Consider the following 24,000-nt stretch of genomic DNA (forward strand, 5'->3'; position numbering starts at 1 on the left):
AAACTGGGAGGTGATGGGTGGAGTATGGAATAAAGAGAGGGCGGTGGGGAGGGCAGAGGGGAGCAGTGAGGGAGGGGAAGCGGTGTGTGAGTGATGGGCAGACGGAGAGGGTGGAAGAGGGGAAAGAGACATGGTGATGGGGAGCAGGTAGATCAGGAGGAGAGTGAAAAGGGACAGAGGGGGAGCAGTTCCTGCAAGTTGGAGAATCCAGGTTGTCGGCTACCCAGGCAGAATATGAACACTCCCCAGGGCTCTGCCGTTTACTGTGAAAGATTAACCCTGGTTTGCCTTCCCAAACTGCAGCATCTCGCACAGAGTCACAGAACACAGAAACAGGATCTTTGGCCCTCAGTTCATCCATCTTACCTGTCAGGCCTCTTGCATTGAAATAAATACAACTTAATCCGACAGTCATTCCTTGCTCCCTGCCATGCTGCTGCTTGTCTTGTCGACTGACGTCGCTAGCATTGAATTCTGTCTCAACTTCCAGCCTCCCATCAGCCCCACTGCTGCTTTGGATCCCAAACCCCTGCCAATCTAATTTAAACCCTCCCACCCAAGTGGCACTTGCAAAACAGCCCGCCACGATATTGGTCCCCTTCCAGTTCAGGTGCAACCCGTCCCTCTCTTAGATATCACCTCTGTCCCAGAACGGATCCAAATGGTCCAAAAAGCTGAATCTCTGCCCCGTGCAGCAACTCTTCAGCCATGCATTCATCTGCCATATCCTCCTATTCTTATCCTCACTCGCACATGGCACTGGGAGTAATTCAGAGATTACTACCCTCGAGTTCCTGCTTTTTAACCTCTTTCCTAACTCCCTATATTCCCTCCCCAAGACCTCATCCCCTTTTCTGTCGATGTCATTGGTGCCAATGTGCACAACCATTTCTGGCTGCTCCCCCTCACCCTTGAGAATGTTAAGCAACTTGTTTGAATTAAGCTCCATTTGCCATTCCTCGGCCCACTTACCCAGCTGATCAAGATCCCACTGTAATTGTTGATAACCTTTTTCACTGCCTGTGATACCGGCTGTGTTAGTGTCATCTGTCATCAAATGTTTGGGAATATGGGATCGATTCCCATGTGTGAGAGAACTCCTCCATCTGGGTATGATCAGTCATTTGGGCAAACCCCAAGGATGAGACTAACAGGGACAATTCTCAGTCCCATCTCTGAGGGAATGCCCCCTGCTTCAGTCTTTGTATACCTGGATCAGGTTTTAGAGAGACACGCTCACAGAGCAGGTGGTGAGGAGTGTGGCCTGGATTCAGATATTGGGTCGGTACCTTGGCCTTTGGGGTGGCAGAGACTCATCCTGCTACGCTCCTTCCTTTCCCCTTCTCTCCCTCTCACTCCATGCTCCCTCCCTCCGCCCCCTGCCCTTTCTCCTCCCCGCAAATGCCCTTCCTTGCTTTATCCCTACCAGTTCTCTCTCTCTCCTTCCACCTTCTCCAACCTCCTTTCCAGACTTTTCAAACCCTTCAATTTGCTGCCTCCTTTCTCCCTCCCACCCCACAGGGCACAGGGTCAGAAGCTGCCTCTGACCAGCTGGCTGCACTTTGTACAAACAGACTGTCTGAGCCATTGGCTGAGAGGAGAGAAGCAGAGACACAAACAGGAAGCAGAAGTCAAAGCTGTTATCTGTGAGCAGTGAAGTGTGTAAAATATACTGGAGGACTGGAAGCACTTACTCACGGAGCGAAAGAAGGAGATGGCAGGCCAGTGTGGGGAGCCGACATTACTGGAGGGGAGCAGAGGCCAGTAGCAAGGTAAGGTCCTCATTTATTGTACATCCTGGGTTTGGAGATGGCTGAAACAGGAGGGTGGGAGGGAGACTGGTTGCTGAGTGATACACGTTGTTTGTTGGCTGCTGTCACCACGCTGCTGTGAAAGATGGAAGGAAGTTGTCATGGTGTCGCGAGAGAGAGAGAGAGAGTCCATAGGGGAGAGATGTGTTATCAAGCAGGAGAAAGGAAAGGAATGATGGTACAGAAGGGAGACGTGTGTCATGAAGTGGAAGGCAGAGGAATCAGAAGGAAGCTGAATGTATGGAGCAGGAGAGAGAAAGATGGAGCACGAGGAAGGAGATTGAATGAAGGTGTTGTAGAATGGCAGACAATGTGAGTGGGACGGGTATTCTTTGCTGTATTTCAACACTGGACTGTGTTGTTGGTCTCTCTGCCTTATGATTCAGTAGGGATACACTGGGACAATGTTTGAGTTGCTGGATGGAATTGAGAAGCTGGGTTCATGATCTGGATATGTGAGTTCAAATCACAGCAGCACGGCAGCTGGGGAGTTTAAAGTCAGTTCATAAAGTCTGTGGAATTAAAGGCCTGTGTCAGTAGTTGTGGTTTTGAGAAATGGATTGGTGTCTAAACACATGACTGACAGAGGGAAGGAAATCTGGTACATGAGTCCAGGCCCATAGTAATGTAGCTGATCCTTACTGCACTGTGAAATGGCCCAGTAATCCACCTGGTTCAAGAGCAGTTAGGGATGGGAAAGAAATAGAACATAGAACAATTACAGCACAATTCAGGCCCTTTGGCCCACAAAGCTGTGCCGAACATGTCCCTACCCTAGAAATTACTGGGCTTACCCATAGCCCTCTATTTCACTCAGCTCCACATGGCTATCTAACAGTCTCTTGAAAGACCCTATTGTATCATCCTCCACCACCGTTTCCGGTAGCCCATTCCACGCACTCACCACTCTCTGACTAAAAAAATTACCCCTGACATCTCCTCTATATCTACTCCCTAGCACCTTAAACCTATGTCCTCTTGTGGCCACCAATTCAGCCCTGGGGAAAAGCCTCTATCTACCCTATCAATACCTCTCATCATCTTATATACCTCTATCAGGTTCCCCCTCATCCTCCGTCTCTCCAAGGAGAAAAGGCTGGGTTCCCTCAACCTGCTTTCATAAGGCATGCTCCGCATTCAAGGCAGCATCCTTGTAAATCTCCTCTGCACCCTCTCTATGGCTTCCACATCTTTCCTGTAGTGAGGCGACCAGAACTGAGCACAATACTCCAAGTGGCGTCTGACCAGGGACCTATATAGCTGCAACAATACCTCACAGCTCCTAAATTCAATTCCCCGATTGATGAAGGACAATACAGCATATGCCTTCTTAACCGCAGAGTCAACCTGCGCCGCCACTTTGAGCGTCCTATGGACTCTGACCCCAAGATCCCTCTGATCCTCCACACTGCCAAGAGTCCTACCATTAAGACTATATTCCACCAACATAATTGACCTACCTTCACACTTATCTGGGTTGAACTGCATCTGCCACTTCTCAGCCCAACTCTGCATCCTATCTATATCCCTCTGTAACCTCTGACAGCCCTCCAAACTATCCACAACACCCCCAACCTTCGTGTCATCCTCAAACTTACTAACCCACCCCTCCACTTCCTCACCCAGGTCATTTATAAAAATCACAAATAATACGGGTCCCAGTACAGATCCCTAAGGTGCACCACTGGTCACCGACCTCGACTCAGAATACGACCCTTCTACGACCCTTCAACAACCACTCTTTGCCTTCTGCGGGCCAGCCAGTTCTGGATCCACACTGCAATGTTCCCTTGGATCCCATGTCTCCTCACCTTCTCCATAAGCCTCGCATGGGGTACCTTAACAAATGCCTTGCTGAAATCCATATACACTACATTTACTGCTCTCCCTTCATCGATGTGCTTAGTCACATCCTCAAAAAATTCAATCAGGCTCGTAAGGCAGGATCTGCCCTTAAAGCCATGCTGACTATTCCTAATCATATTAAACCTCTCCAGATGTTCTTAAATCCCGCCTCTCAGGATCTTCTCCATCAGCTTACCAACCACTGAGTTAAGACTTACCAGTCTATAACGGTAAATGCTGGTCTTATCCACATCCCATGAATGAATAACTAAATGTCAACCACTGTCATGTTGTGTTATGACTGATCCAGCACTCGATTGTTTTTATAGATGGATCCCACAGGATTGGGTGTGAGTTTTAACTAAGCTGTAATGAATTCAATGTTATTATGCTTCATGACTGGTTCACAATATGTTATTTTTTGATTGTTATATTGTGATATTGGATTGACTTGTTTCCAAACAAATTCCATTGACAAGTTGTTTCCTTTGTATGACTGGATATGAGTAGAATTCCCTCAGATATGGCATTGGGAATCACTCTGCAAAAATTTTACTGCTCAGGCCTGCTTATACATTGGATAGGTAATCTTCCAAAGACCTGGTCCCAAGTCATATTCACCCATCACTGGTTCCTACGATATATTCCCCCAGTATCTGAACCAGGGCCATGTTCCTCACTACCTGCTCTGCATTCCGGGTTATGGGCACTGGGAATCTCCCCCACTATGTAATTTTGGGTGCAGTCTCTCAAATCTGATCCAGGTATATTTTCTCAAATAACTGACCTTGGGGCATTCCTTCAGAGGTGGGTGTGGGAATTTGATCCTGGGGTTCTCCCTAACAACTGTGTTTCTCATATAACTTCTCATACATGGGAATCAGAACCTTCCCTAAGATCAATCACGTATTCCCGAGCTCTGTAGTGTTCCCTCATGCATGAGGTTGAGAATTAACCACAACATCTGGTTCTGGGGGTATTTCCCACTCTCTGGACCTTCAAGAGTTTTCCCTAATGTCCATTCCTGGGGTGTATTCCTCCAATGTCTGGTCCTGGGTTTCTTCCCCCAATGTTTGCCCCTTGGACTTACTCTGCTCGTATCAGGTATTGGTGTGTATCACCCAAATATCTGTTGTATCCTATTCTATTCTTGGTTTGCATTAACCCAGTACCTGTCCATGTATTCTACTCCTGGTGTCTCTTACCCCAGTATCGGGTGTATTTTCCTGCACTGGCATATTTTCTCGTGATGTTCTCGCTTGCTGACATCACATTAAAACATGTTCATGGTCCACATCCAGCTCTGTGTCACCTGCACTTGTATCAACCCCTCCATTGCCTCTGATTTGGGACCCTGCAGTATGCACAGGGTTTCCATTATCTAAATATTGCGAAGACCGAAGAGGTTAACTTTGGTCCCCACAGTGAATTCTGTTCCCAGGGCTCTACATTCTGTTGAGTTTAGTCCCTCTAAAGTGACCTGAGAACAAGACTTCAGGCTGACTGTTCATTGTAGTACTGATGGACAGAGTTGCTGCCTTTCAGCTGAGACATTGAAGTGAGACTGTGAGTGCAGTGGAGAAGTTCCCTTCCCCACAGCTTTGTGGGATGTCGAGTGTGGAGAGCAGGATAATACCTTTTAAATATGGGATTGAGACACACATTGTGAAACGTTCCACCAATATCTGGCTCTGGGATCTATAACAGGCTTCTGAGAAACTCCTCCAATGAGTCTCCATGTTTTCCTCGATATCTTTCTCGGGATGCAGCAGCCCAGTATTCCCACTGTGGGAATCCCTTATGACCATGAGGAGTAAGAGTGGGGCTACACTCACACATTACAGGCTGGAAATCTCTCCGATATGTGTCCTGGGATGCATTACCAAGTTGTTGGGTTTTGAGGCAGGAGAGGTTGCTGCAGTGGTGAGAGAACTAAGATGGGCTGAATGGCTTCCCTCAGTCTTATCAACAATCATTTCATTTCCTTCTTTTCTTTGTTTTTAATCTAACTTCAAATCAAGACATACACTCCAGCAGAAAACTGAAAAATAAGCTACAGGCAATGACTTCCACAACATCTGATTTACAGAATATGACAGAGCAAGACCCCAAGCCCATCATCCTCCACACCCCCCCTCCCCAGGTCACCTTCCTGCTCCACAATATCAATACCCCCATCCTCACTCCCCTCTCCTCCTTCACTGACCACACTGCCATCCCCTGCTCCCCATCCCCAAAGATTAACCCTGCCTTCCTGTCCCCCTCCTGTATCCCCCTCCCTCCAGTGTCACATACCCTGACATGTTCCCACTGTGATGTCCTCTCCTGTCCCTCCCTCCCACCTACCCCTCTCTGTCCCCCTATTTCCCCTCCAGCATCCCCAGTGCATTTGGAGGTTTATCTCCTGAAATGAGCAGTTGCAGTGCAGTAGCCTAGGATTGCTGAATGAGTGAGATGGAGATTGCATTTCCAAACATCAGCAGCCACACGGGGACTTCTTGATTGAATGTGGGTCGTGTATCTGCTGGTCACTTCAGAACCTGAAATATAGACAGGAGAGTAAGATATTGTGTGTGCTGAGGTGCAGCACAGACTATAGCCTGTAAGGACAGGGAAACCAAATAACATGCATTCTCGAAAATCAACCCCCATGGACAGGTGGTCTTTCATTGGCGGTCACCCCCAAAGTACAGTCTGAATACCAGTTGGGGCCTTAGGGTGTTGAGCTCACGTTTTAGGTCCTGAGTACCCTGTTGTTCACGAAATACAATTTCCTTGCTTAAGCCCAGGGTTATTGCCCCAGATACCCGGTCACGTTCTGTCACCTTTTGCTGTATCAAGGCCCAGAGGACGGGAGTAAAGATGAAAGGTTCAAAGTCCCAGGGGATGTGGGGAAGGTCCCCAGACTGCATCATCTGTCGATTGTGCTGTAGTTGGGATCCCAGAGTCTGAGGATGCAATGTGGTGAGAAATGCAAGGTGAAACTGTGGCCTTCATGGGATATGCCTGTTGTTGGTCATTTGGTTACCTTGACAATGGTGACGAAGGTGCTGTAGAGGAAACTGATAACGAACAGAATGGCAAAGGCAGCAACTGCAAGCACATTGTCAACTCCATCCAAGTCTCCCGGTTCTTCCTTCCCCTCCTCCCCTGTCAAGTCTGTGCAGCCTTCTGAAACAATAGAGAAAGTGAGACTGTTAGTTTCCTGCGGATGTTTCATGAAGGTCAACAAAACCCCAATAACATGAAGACAACTGCCTGCACATTGCCCCTTCTTTCTGTATCTGTCCATTTTCTGAATGACGTCACCAAATGCCTTCACAATGTTGGTAAAAATACTTTTCGCTGTCCAGTTGATCAGGAATGTTCTATCCTTTGGATAGTGGAAACTATAACACACTCACATACTGTATGTACATAAGTATTTATAAATGTATACAGTGAAAGGCGGACCAAAAACCATCGATCCAAGGTCACCTGTCCCTCCCAACCAGGCAACACCTCCCACCCCTTGTGCAAGTCACACATTTACTGTCTGCCCAAACATACCGGCAAGGAAAATTTAACCGCGCATACAGTTAGTAATGTTAATGATTATCATTCTACACAACTACAGACTATCAGATTAGTACAGATACATGTTTCCCATTTAACATCGGGAAAGACAATCAGCAATCACATTATCTTTGCCTTTAATGTGAGTTATCATGAGATCAAACTCTTGCAAAATTAAACTCCAGTTTAACAGCCTTCTGTTCTTGTTTTTGACTCGGCTCAGAAACACCAGTGGGTTATGATCTGTATATACAGTCAATGGTTTCTGAGCGGTGCAAACATATACACTGAAATGTTGCAAGGCTAAAACAAGGGACAGTAATTCTTTCTCTATGGTGGAATAATTCTTTTGATGCTCATTAAACTTCTTTGAAAAGTAAGCTACAGGATGGTCAATATCATCAAGGTCACCCTTCTGCAATAACACAGCTCCTGCAGCTTCATCACTGGCATCTACTGCTAATGAAAATGGCTTTTCAAAGTCAGGTGTTTTGAGCACAGGATGGTAGCATAAAATGGCTTTCAGCTTCTCAAATGCTTCTTGACAAGAATCTGTCCAAACAAACTTTACTCCCTTCTTCAGAAGATTAGTTAGGGGAAGAGCAATATCAGCAAAATTTTTACAAAATTTTCGATAATATCCAACCATTCCCAAAAATCTTCTAACAGTCCTCGTACCTGTGGGAATAGGGAACTCGGATATTGCTTGAACTTTTGCCTGAACAGGAGCTTGCTTGCCTTGACCTACAACATAACCAAGATACGTCACAGTGGCATGGCCAAATTCACTTTTAGCCAAGTTAACTGTAAGGTTAGCCTTGGAAAGTCTTTCAAACAACCTTTCTAACGCAGAGATGTGATCTTCCCAAGTATCATTCCCAGTCACTAAGTCGTCAATGTAGGCATCTGTATGTTTTAACCCATGAATCACTGAATTAATCATTCTTTGAAATGTTGCCGGAGCATTTTTCATTCCAAATGGCAAAACATTGTATTCATACAAGGGGTTACAAAGGCTGAAATCTCCCGTCCTCTATCTGTTAATGGAACACACCAGTACCCTTTTAATAGGTCAATCTTTGTAAGAAATTTTGCCTTTCCCACTCTATCTATGCAATCATCCACCCTAGGAATAGGGTAAGCATCTGACTTTGTTACAGCATTCACTTTCCTGTAATCTGTGCAAAATCTAACAGTTCCATCAGGTTTAGGTACAATAACACAGGGCAAACTCCAATTTGAAGTAGAATGTCTAATAATATCATTTTCCAACATGTATTTTATTTCCTGATCAACAAGTTTAATTTTTTCCACATTCATTTGATATGGGTGTTGTTTGATTGGTTTTGCATCCCCAACATCAACATCATGGGTAATTATCGATGTTCTGTTTGGAACATCTGGGAACAGATTTCTAAATTTTAAAATTAATTCTTTCATCTGTTGTTTTTGTGAAACTTGTAAATGGTCCAACTTCGTTTCAAGGTTCTCCAGGATATTTTGGTTTTTTAGTTTTGATGGAACAATATTTGGTCTAAATTGGCCTTCCTCAACATCAACATCAGGCATTCTAGAAACAACCTTTACATCATCCACCAAGGCCACAACTGAATCCCTCTCATAATAAGGTTTTAGCATGTTTACATGACAGAGTTGTGTTTTCTTGCATCTATCTGGTGTTTTGATTATATATGTTAAATCAGTCACTCGAGATTCAATAACATAGGGTCCAGAAAAACGAGATTGCAAGGGATTATTTTGGCTAGGGAAAAATACCAACACCTTTTGCCCCACTGCAAATGTCCTAGGCCGAGCACGTTTATCAAAATATGTCTTCATTCTTATCTGGCTGGTTTTCAAATTCTCTCTCGCTAGCTGGCAGACTCTCTCCAACCGAGTTTTAAATTTTTGGACATAGTCCAACAGACTCAAGTGCACTTCCTCATTAACCCATTGCTCTCTCAACAACTCCAAAGGTCCTCTCACCCTATGTCCAAATACAAGCTCAAACGGACTAAATCCTATTGACTCCTGGATTGATTCTCTAACGGCAAACAAAAGTAAATGAATACCTTCGTCCGCAATAAGTCTTCAGCATATTTTTGAGAGTAGAATGAAATCTCTCCAGAGCTCCTTGAGATTCTGGGTGATATGCAGATGATACAATCTGCTTTGCTCCCAGCTCATAGACTAGTTGTTGAAAAATTTTTGACATAAAATCACTACCTTGATCAGATTGGATTTCTTTTGGCAAACCAAACAAGGTAAAAAATTTTAAAAGAGCCTTTGACACCGTCTTGGCCTTAATATTTCTAAGGGGTATTGCCTCTGGAAATCTAGAAGTGGCACACATGATGGTTAACAAATACTGATTTCCCGTCTTAGACTTTGGTAAGGGGCCAACACAGTCCACAATCACCTTTGAAAAGGGCTCCCCAAAAGCAGGATTGGCTTCAACGGAGCCACAGGGGGTTTTTGATTTGGTTTACCTACCATCTGACATGTGTGACAGGTTCGACAAAACATCACCACATCTTTTCTCAAACCAGGCCAATAGAATTGTTTCCAAATGTAACCCCTTGATTGTGAACCATGTAACAGATTCTGTACTCTGCACAGGTTAACGGTGACATTCTGGAGATAATTCCCTTTCCTCAGGAGCAATAACTGATTAACTAACCATAACCTGGACTTAATACCATGGTTCCAAAACAAAAGGGAACGTAACCGTATTGGACAACTTGCTACCAGATGGTTACACATCACCCCATTGCTCACAGGCTTGTACCGAGCTCCATTCTCACTTACCATGGGACTTCCTGATGGACCTCTTCTCCTGTGTTGGCAAACAAATGTACAAACACAAATAGTTAAACCCAATCTCCAAATCCGTAGTAGGACTATCAGTCATCTGAAGATGTCTTTATCCCTGTTCCTCCTGTGCCCCTGGGTCTTCACCCATCTTCTCCTTCACTTCCATCCATCTCCCAGGTGACCCTGAACTCCTCTAAATCACTGATAAGCTGCTCACATAAGGTGGTCATCATGCAGTTCCTTCAGTTCTGCTGACAGGCAGACTTGCTTCAAGTTTCTGAGATGCTGGTGTTCAAACATTAATCCTGTGGTTATTATTTCATTGTTCCCTCACTGACAAGGCTGGCATTTCTTGCTCTGCTCCACTGAAAGAATCACCAGGTCCATCAGAGGGCAGTGAAGAGTTTGGTGTGGGACTGAAGGATAAGGGTATACACGGTAGGAAGATAGGAGTGCTTCACAAAAAAAGCATCAGTGAAGCAGTTAGGTTTAATGTGATTTTCACAATTCCCTGCTTGCTTCTTCTGACAAGAACAATTTGGAGTCAAGGCCAACATTCCTGGGGCTCATACTAAGGGACATGCTGCACAGATGCCTGAAAAATGAATGGTCAGACCATGTGACTCCTAATTCTTAGTGTTGGTCTCCTCTGTGACCTGGTTATTAAGGTGTTTCGGAAGAAACTGAAGTTGTGAAAGCACCTAAGTCAATATAGTTGTTTCCTACTCCATGCCTCTTGCTTGGCCCTAGTTTGCACCGGATGTCAACATTGGAATGAATCCCAGCACCGTACCTTGAATGCTTTTCACCTCCTGGCTGACAGTGGTGTTGGAGGGGGGATGAGACACTGTACAGCTGAAGACTGAGCCTTTCTTCCACTCCTCTGTACTCACAGTCAGGAAGTGGCTGGTACTGAAAGCACCCCCCTGCTCCAGAGCAGTCGGTGTAGCACTGGAGTTGGAGGAGATCAGGGAACCGTCTTTCTCCCAGGTGACGTTTATGAGGTCTGGGTAGAATCCAGAGACCACACACTCGACAGTGGCCGTGTTCCTACTCTTGGTCCCTTCGTGTGGTGGAGGTAGCAGTCTGACCTTGGGTCTTTTTGTCTCCACTGGAATAGACGAGCAAACAATGTAAATGATTACAGTTTTCCTCAGGTAACTAAAGTTGGCCATTTAATCGCCGGTCTCTTGCCCACCTTTGGTACTTTTTGTCCGCACTGACACTGCTGAGGATGAAGCAGATTGTTGGGCAGAGCACATGTACTCCATCCCACTGGACCACTCCTCCATACTGGTCTGGAGTTGGCTGATCACTGTGTCTTGGGTCCCTTCCTCTCTCAGTTTTTTGGTCACATTTCCTTTAATTTTCTCCCTCTCGTTCACCTGCCAGTAGATTTGGACCTGGCTCAGATCAGCACCCACAACCATGCACACCAGAGTAGCGGTCTTGTTGATCCAAATCTCTTCACTGGAGGGATTTTGGATAAAGACAGACAATTCTGCAGATGAGAAATAGAATAAAATGGAGAAGGTCTGGTGTCAGCTGGCTTCACAACTTCAGCAGAGACTTGTACTGAAGATCAATATGTAGAAAATTATACATTGGAATGAAATCAGGGTTGTTTAAAGGGTGCGTTGTTCATCTCTGATTACAACCTTTGACTGAGAAAGCAAAATCAAATATCAAGGAACTCATTTCCTCGAGAATTAGTTGGGACACAGCAGGCACTGCCAGATGGGTGCTGCAATGTTAATAAAATGCAATCTCAGAGCTGTGAAATGCAATGAGACATGCAGTTTCTGAGCAAAGAAAACATTTCCTGAATTCTTCTTGTCTCGGTGCCTGTGCAGGATTGTAGATCCATTTGTGACATTGGGTCTGCTCAGTTCATGAGTCCTCTCATCTCTATTTGGACTGAGCCTGGGATTCCTCCAGTTTGAAAATTCTGATGCAGAATTTCAAATCTCCCATGATCGCGCCTCTCAACTTCTCTGTAACTTTGGTCACAAGCACTGGAAGTCACTCCCTAAACCTCGGTGGTAAATCCCATCTGTCCTCCTACAAGCTGCTGCTTGAAACAAGCACATGTAGTTCAAATCCTAATAAGGCAGCTGAGAATTCAAATTCAGTGAAACCAATTCTGCAATAAATCCAGAGTCAATAACACTGATAACAAGACTACTTACTACATTGTTGAAACCAACTGGTTCACAAATGTCCTTGAGAGAAGGAAATTTCTCATTGATTCCTGGACTGGCCTTTCTGTGACTTCACACCCACTTGTGACTGCTCTTACAAATAGCCTAGCAAGCACACACCTCAAGTACAGTTCAGGATGGGCATGAAATGGTGGCTTTCCCACTGAGGTCCAAATGCTGTGAATGATTAAATATCTTTAACCAAGTTTCTGGGCACCTGTCCTCTGACTTGGTGACAGCTTTGTCTGTTAATGTTCCAGTGAAGAACTTCGTGCGTTTTAGTATTTCAATGGAATCATTGAAAGGATGTTCAATCTGAAAGGAACGGCTTTGGTTGCTGGTTGAGCTGATGTTCAGTGTAGAGGGCCTGTCTGACTGGGCCCTTTCTTCAGTAAACCTACAGTGTTCTCTATTTGTTCCCACTGAAGTCTGAACAAGCTTGTGGCCAGTTTCATTTAAAAGATGTAAGATACATGGTGCACTGCAACATTCTGTAGTCATAGACTGGTAAAGTTGGGCCAGAGTTTGGACAATGATTTGTGAATTTGGGTTCAACCAGCAGTACCCTGATGTTAAAGATTGCCAAGTGTTCAGCCCTGTGCTGCAGTCGTTACACAGTCTCAATGTCCAGCTGGCCTTGGTGAGAAGCAGTTGGCATCAGAAAGACTCACAGGGTTAGGACAATTTCCCTTACTGTTCAAGAATGCTGATACTATTCCAGAAGCAATTCTTGATTGTGTTAACCTTTGGGTGGAATTTAACCAAACACCTCCGCAGGATGGGAATACTGAATTTCTATTGTTAATTGGGAGGCAGGAAAATGGAAGATACAGATTGTGCTCCGCAGCTGTTTCATCTAAATGTACCGGAGTAGACAGGACACCGGTGTGATCCCCGTGTCCTGTCTCACCCATCTGCCTCAGATCCAACTTTATGAAAGGGTTCCCCAACTCCTTTGGCAGTCACCCAGCTCCCCTTTCCACCTTCACTACCTCCTGCCCCACACACTCTGGACGAGAAAAAGGGGATTCCTGTTGTTGTAAACAGGAGTCAGACCAGAAGAGGGATCTGGTCAAGCTGTGCGTCTGGGATCTGAGTCACACTGAACCAACAGTGTTCAGAAATAAATGGGCAAGGAATAGTGGGGGGCCTGAATGGGTTAGTTGTTGCTTCCTGTTGTTAGGTTTGGAAGCCAGTGGATGCTGTGGGCTGAACTTAGATCAACGAAACAAGTTGTAATAAAACTGGATCCCCAATTACATTCAAGACCAATCACTTCATCTCACTCTTATCTTCCTAATAGTTACACTAATGCGCAGCCCCATCCGCGAGTGCCAGTTAAGATAAATCAGGTACTGGGACATTGGTATGCATCCCATACAAAAGCATGGAGGGTTTGCCTGGAACAGGGAGATTTGAAATTTGAGACATTTTTACCCTCATTCCCTGTGCATCTCCCACTCTCTACTTTCTGTTTGTTGGATCTTCAAACGATGAGATCACAGAAACCCTAAAAATCAGGAGAATACAAGAACACAAGACAACAGGAGCCGGAGGAGACCTCCTGGCTCCTTGGGCCTGCCCCTGTCAATGATCTCACTTTGCTGCAGTTGTCCCGTTCACTTCATCCATTGCCACCTCAACACTTTAAACCTTCCTGCCACACTTCTTACAATGGCACCTGCTTTTCAGTTGCTGGAAACTCAGAGAAGTGGCTTTGTATTTCATGATCTGTCATTACTAAAGTCAGTGAATAGTTACAGAACCAACAAAGATCATTGCAAGACACTGCTCATCATCACATCCTACTGGGTTCAGTACCCACCCACCCGGCAGATACATTAGGGACATTGAAGAGACTCTTAGGTAGACACATGAATGATAGAAAAATAGGGCGCTATGTGGGAGGGAAGGGTTAGATAGATCTTGGAGTAGGATAAAATGTTGGCACAACATTGTGGGCCGAAGGGCCTCTGCTGTAGTGGACATGACTTTAGGGCGAAAGGGGAAAGGTTTAGGGGGAACATTAGAGGGAACTTCTTTACTCAAAGAGTGGTGAGAGTGTGGAATCGGCTGCATCTGATGCGGTAAATGCGGGCTCGCTCTTAACTTTTAAGAGTAAATTGGATAGATACATGGACGAGAGAGGTCTGGAGGGGTACGGGCTGGGGGCAGGTAAATGGGACTAGCAGAATAATGTTTCGGCACAGACTAGCAGGGCCGAATGGCCTGTTTTTCTGTGCTGTAGTTTTCTATGGTTCCATGGTGTTCTATGTCCATCCTCTCTTCTGTCTGTCTCTTGTCATTCTGCCTATTTCGAAACCTGCTAAACACACAAGATGTGGCCATTTCCAATGTGATAAGTGGGGGTGGCTTCAAGCACATTGTGACAGGTGGACTAGGAAAGACCATGGTCCAAACTGTTCACCTTCTGTCACCCTGACTGTCACATGACACAGTGATATTGGAGTTGTTGATGAATGATTGCAAACAATCTCTGTCCATTCGTCTATGGCAGATCCAGGCATGGTGTGGGGACACCCACTGGTGGAAGGTGTTGGCCACCATAGATCCAAAGTCCACTATTTCTCTGTGAGTCTGCATCACCAACCACACCTCACGTTGCAAGGTACCCATTCACTGTCTCCCAAAACACACTAGCATTGTGGAACACTCACAACCGATACCTTTTCATATTTTCTTCATTGAACTTTGATTGGTTACACTGACACTTACACCCATTTAACCTCTCATTGGGATGATACAAGTTTCATGTGTGATCTCCAGTCACGTTCCACAATTATAAGATGCACAGATCGAGGAGACAGTCAGAAACCTTTTCCCAGTGCGACAATGGCTAACATGAGGGGACATAATTTTAGGGTGATTGGAGGAAGGTATAAGGGGGATGTCGGGGGTAAGTTTTTTGCAGAGAGTGTGGTGGGTGCATGGAAGGCACTGCCTGCAGAGGTTGTAGGGGCAGGTACATTAGGGACATTTCAGAGACCCTCAGATAGACACATGACTAATAGAAAAATTGGGGGTGATGTGGGAGGGAAGGGTTAGATAGATCTTAAAGCAGGATAAAATGTTGGCGCAACATTGTGGGCCTGTACTGTGCTGTAGTGTTCTATGTTCTAATGCCTGCTCGAATGGAACTCAGAAATCTCCACCAATGTGAAGGCTGGCTAATATAGTCCTCCAGACATTCAGTGTGACAAATGACAAGGAGAGATGTTAGGTGGAAAGTGTGGAGTGAACCACCCATCCATAAATAAAATCTCATCTCTGACCCAACAATAAAGCTGCTTGTGTTTGACCTTCAATGAAAAACATGAAGCACTTTAAGTTGGATCAGAACTGGTGTCACGGCTGCAGTCACTTGAGTACAAATGGTGTATTAGTTCTGCAGAATGTTACAATCACAACCCTGTTCAGATTGTGAACCATGCAACAGATTCTGTGCTCTGCACAGAGTAATGGTGACGTTCTGGAGATACATTCCCTTTCCTCAAGAGTATTATACTGATTAACTAACCATAACCTGGACTTATTACTGTGGGTCCAATACAAGAGGGGAATGTAACTGTGTTGGACAACTTGCCACAAGATGGTTAAACATCACCCCATTGCTCACAGGCTTGTACTGAACTCCATTCTCACTTATCCTGGGAGTTCCTGATGGACCTCTTCTCCAGTGTTGGCAAACAAATGTACAAACACAAGTACTCAACCCCACTCTCCAAATCTGCCCCAGGACCATTAGTCATCTGAAGATGTCTTTATCCCTGTTCCTTCTGTGCCCCTGAGTCTTCACCCATCCTCTCAATCACTTCCGTCCATTTCCCGGGTGACCCATAACTCCTCTAAATCACTGAGAAGCTGCTCACGTAAGGTGGTCATCATCCTGTTACTCCAGTTCTGCTGACAGGCAGACTTGCTTCAAGTTTCTGAGATGCGAGTGTCCAAACATTAATCCTGCTGTCATTATTTCATCGTTCCCTCACTGCCAAGGCCGGCATTTCTTGCTCTGCTCCACTGAATGAATCGTCAGGTCCATCAGAGGGCAGTGAAGAGTTTGGTGTGGGGCTGAAGGATAAGGGTAAACAGGGTAGGAAGGTGGTGTGCTTCACAAAAGGACATGAGTGAACCAGTTAGGTTTTATGTGATTTTCACAGTTTCATTGTCACTTTCATTGACAACAACAACTTATTTCCTGTTTTTCGTTTGTAATATGATATCAAAATCCTGCACTTGTCACATCAGGTCATGTGTTCAAGACATTCTCCAGAGGTTTGGGAACAGTGAAATCACAGTTCCTGGTGCTTGTACTGAGGGAGTGCTGCACTCTCACACATCTATCTGAGGTGGTGCACAGAGGCCCTGAGGGCCTTTAATAACGGATGGACAGACCTTATGTTAGTGCTTTGGAAGAACCTAAACATGTGAATGCACCAAAGGAAATATAAGTGTTTCCTAGTCTAAGCCTCTGGATTATCAATACACTCACACAACCATAGCAATACCACATCTCTCTTTCAGTTTAGAACTTCCTTGGCCCTCATTTGTGGCAGGGGCAGAGAATGTCGACATTGGAGTGAATCCCAGCACTGTACCTTGAATGCTTTTCACCTCCTGGCTGACACTGGTGTTGGAGGGGGGATGAGACACTGTACAGCTGAAGACTGAGCCTTTCTTCCACTCCTCTGTACTCACAGTTAGGAAGTGGCTGGCACTGAAAGTCCCTGCCTGCTCCAGAGCAGTCGGTGTAGCACTGGTGTTGGAGGAGATCAGGGAGCCATCTTTCTCCCAGGTGACGTTTATGAGGTCTGGGTAGAATCCAGAGACCACACACTCGAGGGTGGCCGTGTTCCTACTCTTGCTCCCTTCGTGTGGTGGAGGCAGCAGTCTGACCTTGGGACTTATTGTCTCCACTGGAATAGATGAGCAAACAATGGAAATGATTACAGTTTTATTCAGGTAACAAATGTTGTCCATTTAATCGCTGGTCTCTTGCCCACCTTTGATACTTTTTGTCCATGCTGACACTGCTGAGGATGAAGAAGTTTGTTGGGCGGAGCACGTATACTCCATCCCACTGGACCACTCCTCCACGCTGGTCTGGAGTTGGCTGATCACTGTGCCTTGGGTCCCTTCCTCTTTCAGCTTTTTAGTCACATTTCCTTTAATTTTCTCCCTCTCGCTCACCTGCCAGTAGATTTGGACCTGGCTCAGATCAGCACCCACAACCATGCACACCAGAGTAGCGGTCTTGTTGATCCAAATTTCTTCAGTGCAGGGATTTTGGATAAAGACAGACAATTCTGCAGATGATAAATAGAAAACTTACAAAGTGGACAAGCTCTGGTGTCAGCTGGCTTCATAACTTCAGCATAGACTTGCACTGAAGCTCACTCTGTACAAAACTGTACATTGGAATGAAATCAGGGTTGTTTAAAGGGTGGGTTGTTCCTCTCTGTTTACAACCTTTGACTGAGAAAACAAAATCAAATATCAAGGAACTCATTTCCTCGAGAATCAGTTGGGTCACAGCAAGGACTGCAAGATAACTGCAAGGCAGTGCGACATTTAGCTGCTGCAGTGTCAATAAAATGTGATCTCAAAGCTGTGAAATGCAACCCGAGGTGCAGTTTCTGACAAAAGAAAACATGTCCTGAATTCTCCTTGGTTCAGTTCTAGTGTGGGACTGCAGATCCATTTGTTACATTGGACCTGCTGAATCATTGAGGCCTCTCATCTCTGTTTGGACTGAGCCTGGGATTCATCCCAGTTTGAAAATTCCAATCTGACTTTCTAATGACCATGCCTCTCCCCTTCTCAGTAACGTTCATCAACGAATCAACAATATTCAGAGAATACTGGAATCCTCCAGTTCTGATCCCTCAGAAAACAGGACTTGTGTGACTTGTGACTGTGCGTTCTCTGTAATTTTTGTCACAAGCACTACAACTCACTCACTAAACTTCAGTGATAAATCCCATCTGTGCTCCTTCAAGCTGCTCCTTGAAACAACCACATGTGGTTGAAATCTTAACCAGGCAGCTGAGAATTAAAATTTTGTGAAACCAATTCTGCAATAAATCCAGTGTCAATAACAACAAGATGAATACATTGATTGGAGGGGGAGGGGGACCGAGCAGGGATGTTGGTAGAACAGCAATGGTAGGAGTTTCTGGGAATGATTCGGAAGACATAGGATGAGTTCATCCCAAAGAGGAAGAATCATTCCAAAGGGAGGATGAGGCAACCATGATTGTCAAGAGAAGTCAAAGACAGCATAAAAGGAAAAGAGAGGGCATATAATATTGGAAAAAAAACAAGTGGGAAGCTGGAGGATTGGGAAGCTTTTAAAAACCAACAGAAGACAAGTAAAAATGCAATAGGGAAGAAATGATGAAATATGTAGGTAAGCAAGCCAATCATAAAAACAGGATACCAGAAGTTTTATCAGATACGTAAACAGTAAAAGAGAGGCAAGCGTGGACATTGCTCTGCTGGAAAATGATGCTGGAGAGGTAGTAATGGGGAACAAAGAAATGGTGGACGAAAGTGCATCAGTCTTCACTGTGGAAGAATTCAACATCAAACACTGACGTCTCCAATTTCAGGCACCCTGCTCGCCCTCTGTCCCCTTTCTCCCTCCTCTTGACGTACCAAGTTCCTCCTGCACCCATCACACCCCCAGCCCCCATCACCCTGCTCCTTTCCCCTCTCCACACAATCCATCTGCCCATCACCCACACACTCCTCCCACTGGGTCCTCTGCCCCAACTGTTCCCGTCTGCCCTCCCCACCTCACTGGGTTGGTTCCCTGCTCCATCTTCCTTTCCTATCAGATTGCATTCTCTGCAACCATTTGTCACCTCCACCGATCACCTCCCAGCCTCTGTCGCTACTTCTGCTCTTCCCTCCTCCATCTGCTGATCACCCCTCCTCAACTGGATCCACCTATCACTTGCCAGCTCTTGCTGCCCCCCCATCCCCTCACCTCTTTATACTGGCTACATCCCCTCCACCTTTCAGTCCAGGTGATGGGTCTTGATCTGAAACATTGACTGTCCAACGTCCTCCACCGATGATGGCTGACCTGCTGAGTTCCTCCAGCGTTTTGTTTTATGCACAAGACAACAGGAGCTGGAGGAGACCTCCTGGCCCCTCGGACCTGCCGCCGTCAATGATCTCACTTTGCTGCAGTTGTCCCATTCACTTCATCTATTGCCACCCTGACACTTTAAACCTTCCTGCCAGAGTTCTTTCAATGGCACCTGCTTTTCTGTTGCAAGAAACTCAGAGAAATGGCTTTGTATCCCATGATCTACATTACAAAAAAAGTTAGTGAATAGTTGCAATGCCAACAAAGATCATTGCAGGATACTGCTCATCATCACATCCTGCTGGGTTCAGTACCAATCCCTTGTCTCTTCTGTCTGTCTCCTGTCATCCTGCCAAGATGTGGCCATTTCCAATTTGCTAAGTGGGGGTTGCTTCAAGTACATTGTGACAGGTGGACTCAGAAAGACCGAGGTCCAATCCATTCACCTTCTGTCACCCTGACTGTCACGTGACACAGTGATGATGGAATTGTTGACGAATGGTTATAAATAATCTCTGTCCATTAATCTACAGCAGATCCAGGCACAGTGTGGGGACACCCACTGGTGGAAGGTGTTGGCCACCATAGATCCAAAGTCCCTTATTTCTCCTGAATCTGCATAACCTACCACACCTCACATCCCAAGTTATTTATTTAATGTCTCCCAAAACACACTGGCATTGGGGAACACTCACAACCCAGACCTTTTCATATCTTCTTCATTGAACTTTGATTGGTGACACCAACACATACACACATTTAACCTCTCAGTGGGACTACGCATGTGTCATCTCATGTGTAATTTCATGTGTGATCTCCAGTCATATTCTGCAATGCCTGCTCCAATAGAACTCAGAAATCTCCACCGATATAAAGGCTGGCTAATATCGTCTTCCAGATATTCAGTGTGACAAATGACAAGGAGAGATGTTAAGTGAAGAGCTGGGAGGAAAGTGTGTCCTCAGTCATCCCTCCAGAAATAACATCTCATCTCCGACCCAACAATAAAGCTGCTTGAGTCTGACCTTCATTGAAAAATATGAAACACTGTGATTTGGATCAGAACTGGTGTCACGGCTGCAGTCACTTGAGCACAGATGGTGCATTAGGAGTTCTGCAGAATGTTACAATCACAACCCTGTTCAGATTGTGAACCATGTAACAGTATTCTGCGCTCTACACTGGAGATACAGTGATGGGTGAGGCCCCGGTGGAGTGGCACTAAGGCCAGTAAATCATTCGAAGCCCTCCCTCTGTCTCTTTCTTGGTCTGTCTGTCTCTCCCCGCTTTTGCCTCTCAGTATGTCCTGCTTTCTTTTTCAGTCTTTTTATTAATTTTCAAATTAATACAGATTAATACATATAACATTGGTAATTATACATGTAATACAAAGAGATCGAGAGGTCAATAATGACATCTATCGTCGTAAAGAAGAAAAAATATATTCTAGGCCCCACGGTTTCTTGGTAAACGAATATATTACAAAAAAAATCAAATGGAGAAAGAAAAAGATTTATTATATAAAAAAAACAAATTGAAAAAAAAATTGTAAGTAAAAAACGAAACAAACTGAAAAAAAATTTCCAAAGAAAAAAAAACTGATATTTCTCGATGAACAAAGAGCATTATTATGTCGTCAACTCCGCTCCTCTAAATTCAAAGATTATTGAAAAGGGGTGTATATCATATGAAAATATTGAATAAATGGACTCCAAACTTCCTCAAATTTAAGCAAAGAATCCACAGTGCCACTCCTGATTTTTTCTAAGTTTAAACATGATATAGTTTGAGAAAACCATTGAAAAGTAGTGGGAGGTGTTGGATCCTACCATTTAAACAAAATGGATTGCTTGGCCATTAATGTAACAAAGGCAATCATACGACAAGCAGCAGCAGATAAGTGGCCAGATTCCATCATTGGTAACCCAAAAATTGCAGTGATTGAGTGAGGTTGTAAATCAATATTCAATACAGTTGAAATAATGTTAAAAATGTCCTTCCAATATTTTTCCAAAAGAGGACAGGACCAAAACATATGTGTCAGGGAAGCCACCTCTGAATTACATCTATCACATATAGGATTTATATGGTGATAAAAACGGGCTACCTTGTCCTTTGACATATGGGTCCTGTGAACCACCTTAAATTGTATCAAAGAGTGTCTGGCACACATTGGAGATGTATTAACTAACTGAAGAATTTTCTTCCATGTCTCTGTGGGTAGGAGTATCTGGAGTTCTCTTTCCCATTCATTCTTAATTTTATCAAGTGTCTCTGGACGTATTTTCATAATTAGATCATAAATTATTGCTATCAAGCCCTTCTGATAGGGATTAAAGCCTAAAATCTCTTCCGTAATTTCAATTTTATATGGAGTCGGAAAAGAAGGCATAGTAATTTTAAAAAATTTCTAATCTGTAAGTATCAAAAAAAGTGTGATCCAGGCAAATTGTATTTATTAGACAACTGTTCTAAAGATAAAAAAACAGTTATCAATGAATAGATCACGAAAACATGTTATTCCCTTCATTTTCCACAAAGAAAAAGCTAAGTCGATTCTGGATGGTTGAAAGAAAAAAATAGATTGAATGGGGCTTGATAAGAATTTTTTCAAGAATTTTATACTTCTTTATACCAAACTGAATTCCCTGAGGATTCTCCATTAATGCATGAATTTTTAAGGGACCTGAAGACTCCGAAATTATCATGTAATGAACGTTCAATATTAGGTGCACCCATTTCAGGGGAAGAAATAAAGAAGGCAATTTTTTCAATGAATTTGGGTAAAACACCTGATCCTGATGTGTATACAGTCGAATTTTTAAAATCTTTTTCTGATCTTCTTTCTCCCTGGTTTGGAAAAATTTTTAAAGATGCGTTATCACTAGGTAAACTACTACAATCCTTTTATGAAGCTACTATCTCTTTAATTCTTAAAAAGGATAAAGATCCCACTGAATGTGCATCTTAAAGATCCATTTCTTTATTAAATGTGGATTCCAAGATATTTTCCAACATATTGGCTTCTAGATTGGAAAAGGTTCTTCCACAAATTATCTCTGATGACCAGACAAGATTTATCCAGAATCATTATTTGCATTTTAACATTGGGAGGTTAATGAATATTATATAGAACCCCGCACCTAAAATTCCAGAATGTGTTATTTCATTAGATGCTGAAAAGGCGTTTGATAGAGTCGGATGGGAATATTTATTTAACACACTTGAGAAATCTAAGTTTAGTCCCAATTATATATCTGCGATCAAATTGATTTATCATACACCTATGGCTTCGATACTTCCTAATAATCAGAGATCCCCTCTGTTCAGGCTTTTTCGAGGTACGAGTCAGGGTTGCCCTCTAAGTCCTTTATTATTTGATATTGCTTTGGAACCCTTGGCAATTGCCCTTCGGGATTCTTTTAACATACTTGGTATCACTCGTGGACGGGGGATTCATCAAGTATCTCTATATGCAGATGACTTGTTACTTTATATTTCTAACCCAGAGGAATCCATCCCTGCAGTATTATCACTGCTTGCTCAGTTTAGGGTTTTTTCTCGTTTTAGATTAAATCTTAATAAGACTGAACTCTTTCCATTACATATGCAAACCCCAATTTATAGGCAATTACCATTTAGATTAGCAACAGACCATTTTACGTATTTGGGTGTTAAAATTACCAAGAAGCAACAGGACCTGTTTAAAGTTAACTTGTTGCCTTTAATTGATCACGTTAAACAATTATTTACGAAATGGTCCCCATTATCTCTATCATTGATAGGCTGAATTAATGCGGTTAAGATGAATATTTTACCAAAATTTCTATATCTATTTCAGGCGATTCCAACTTTCATCCCGAAATCTTCTTCTGACACTATTGATTCTAAAATTCTTTCATGTAAATGGCAGAGTAAAAACCCAAGGTTAAGTAAGAAATATTTACAGAAATTAAAAAAGGACAGTGGCATGGCTTTGCCTAACCTTAGATTGTATTACTGGGCAATTAATATCAGATATTTATTTTTTGGGCACAAGATTTAGATGTAATTCAATGTCCCAAATGAGTATACCTTGCGTATGAATCAGTGCAAGGACTTTCATTAGTTTCTATTTTAGGAGCCTCACTCCCTTTTGCACTTACTAAATTGAGTAAACATATGACTAACCGAATAGGTAAACATACAATACGAATATGGTTTCAATTCCTTAAATTCTTTGGATTGAATAAGTGTAACTTATCAGTATGCCCTGCTGCCTTCCCTCTTTGATTCATTCACAGACTATTTCTCTCTCTGTATATTTCTTTCCGATTTCATCTTTTGTCTTGGTTTGCAATTCTCTCCGTCTCTGTCTCTACTCGTTTCACAAGAACAAAAGAAAATAGGACCAGGAGCAGATCACCAGGTACCTCAAACCTGCCCTGCCATTCAATATGATCGTGGCTGATCTGCGCTGGCCTCAACTCCTCTTCTGTGCTACTTCTCCAAAGTGCTGAATTCAAATGTTTATCCTTCTCCACCTTCAGTATATGGAATGATCTGGCCTCCACCATTCTCTGGGGCTACGAATTGCAGAGATTCACTACCCCTGAGGGAAGAAATTTCTCCACACCTCAGTTTCATATGACTGACCCCTTAACTTTGTAACTATGTCCCC

General features: G+C 43.9%; 2 protein-coding genes across 3 annotated transcripts in view; both read right to left on the reverse strand.

Annotated features, from left to right (window-relative positions):
* The window catches only part of LOC127576491 (uncharacterized), a 605,240-nt gene that overhangs the window by 381,804 nt on the left and 199,436 nt on the right, over positions 1-24,000 (reverse strand). Inside the window, exons 6-7 of the mRNA XM_052026972.1 lie at positions 17,248-17,550; positions 16,843-17,160 (exon numbers count right to left, since the gene is read on the reverse strand). Coding sequence (XP_051882932.1) covers positions 16,843-17,160; positions 17,248-17,550 — 621 coding nt within the window. The remainder of the gene's footprint in view (positions 1-16,842; positions 17,161-17,247; positions 17,551-24,000) is intronic.
* LOC127576517 (igW transmembrane form Tm2T7/Tm7T7/Tm3T3-like) lies at positions 5,371-10,314 on the reverse strand. 2 transcript variants are annotated; one of them, XM_052026996.1, is made up of 3 exons: positions 10,020-10,314; positions 6,685-6,824; positions 5,371-6,196 (listed from the first exon to the last, which is right to left on the reverse strand). In XM_052026996.1, exons 1-3 carry the CDS (start codon positions 10,120-10,122, stop codon positions 6,185-6,187), a joined length of 255 nt encoding a protein of 84 aa, XP_051882956.1. In that variant the 5' UTR covers positions 10,123-10,314; the 3' UTR covers positions 5,371-6,184. The 2 variants fall into 2 exon arrangements, with proteins under 2 accessions (XP_051882956.1, XP_051882955.1); XM_052026995.1 differs by having other exon boundaries at positions 6,685-6,827.

The sequence above is a fragment of the Pristis pectinata genome, chromosome 12, assembly GCF_009764475.1.
Source record: "Pristis pectinata isolate sPriPec2 chromosome 12, sPriPec2.1.pri, whole genome shotgun sequence".
NCBI lineage: Eukaryota > Metazoa > Chordata > Chondrichthyes > Rhinopristiformes > Pristidae > Pristis > Pristis pectinata.

Bases quoted from the DNA above. Each gene is read 5' to 3' on its own strand.
- LOC127576517 (XM_052026995.1), bottom strand. From the start codon at position 10,122: ATGACTGATAGTCCTACTACGGATTTGGAGATTGGGTTTAACTATTTG. The intron at 6,828-10,019 runs GTAAGTGAGAAT...CTATTGTTTCAG, and splicing joins GTCCATCAGGAAGTCCCATG to AAGGCTGCACAGACTTGACA.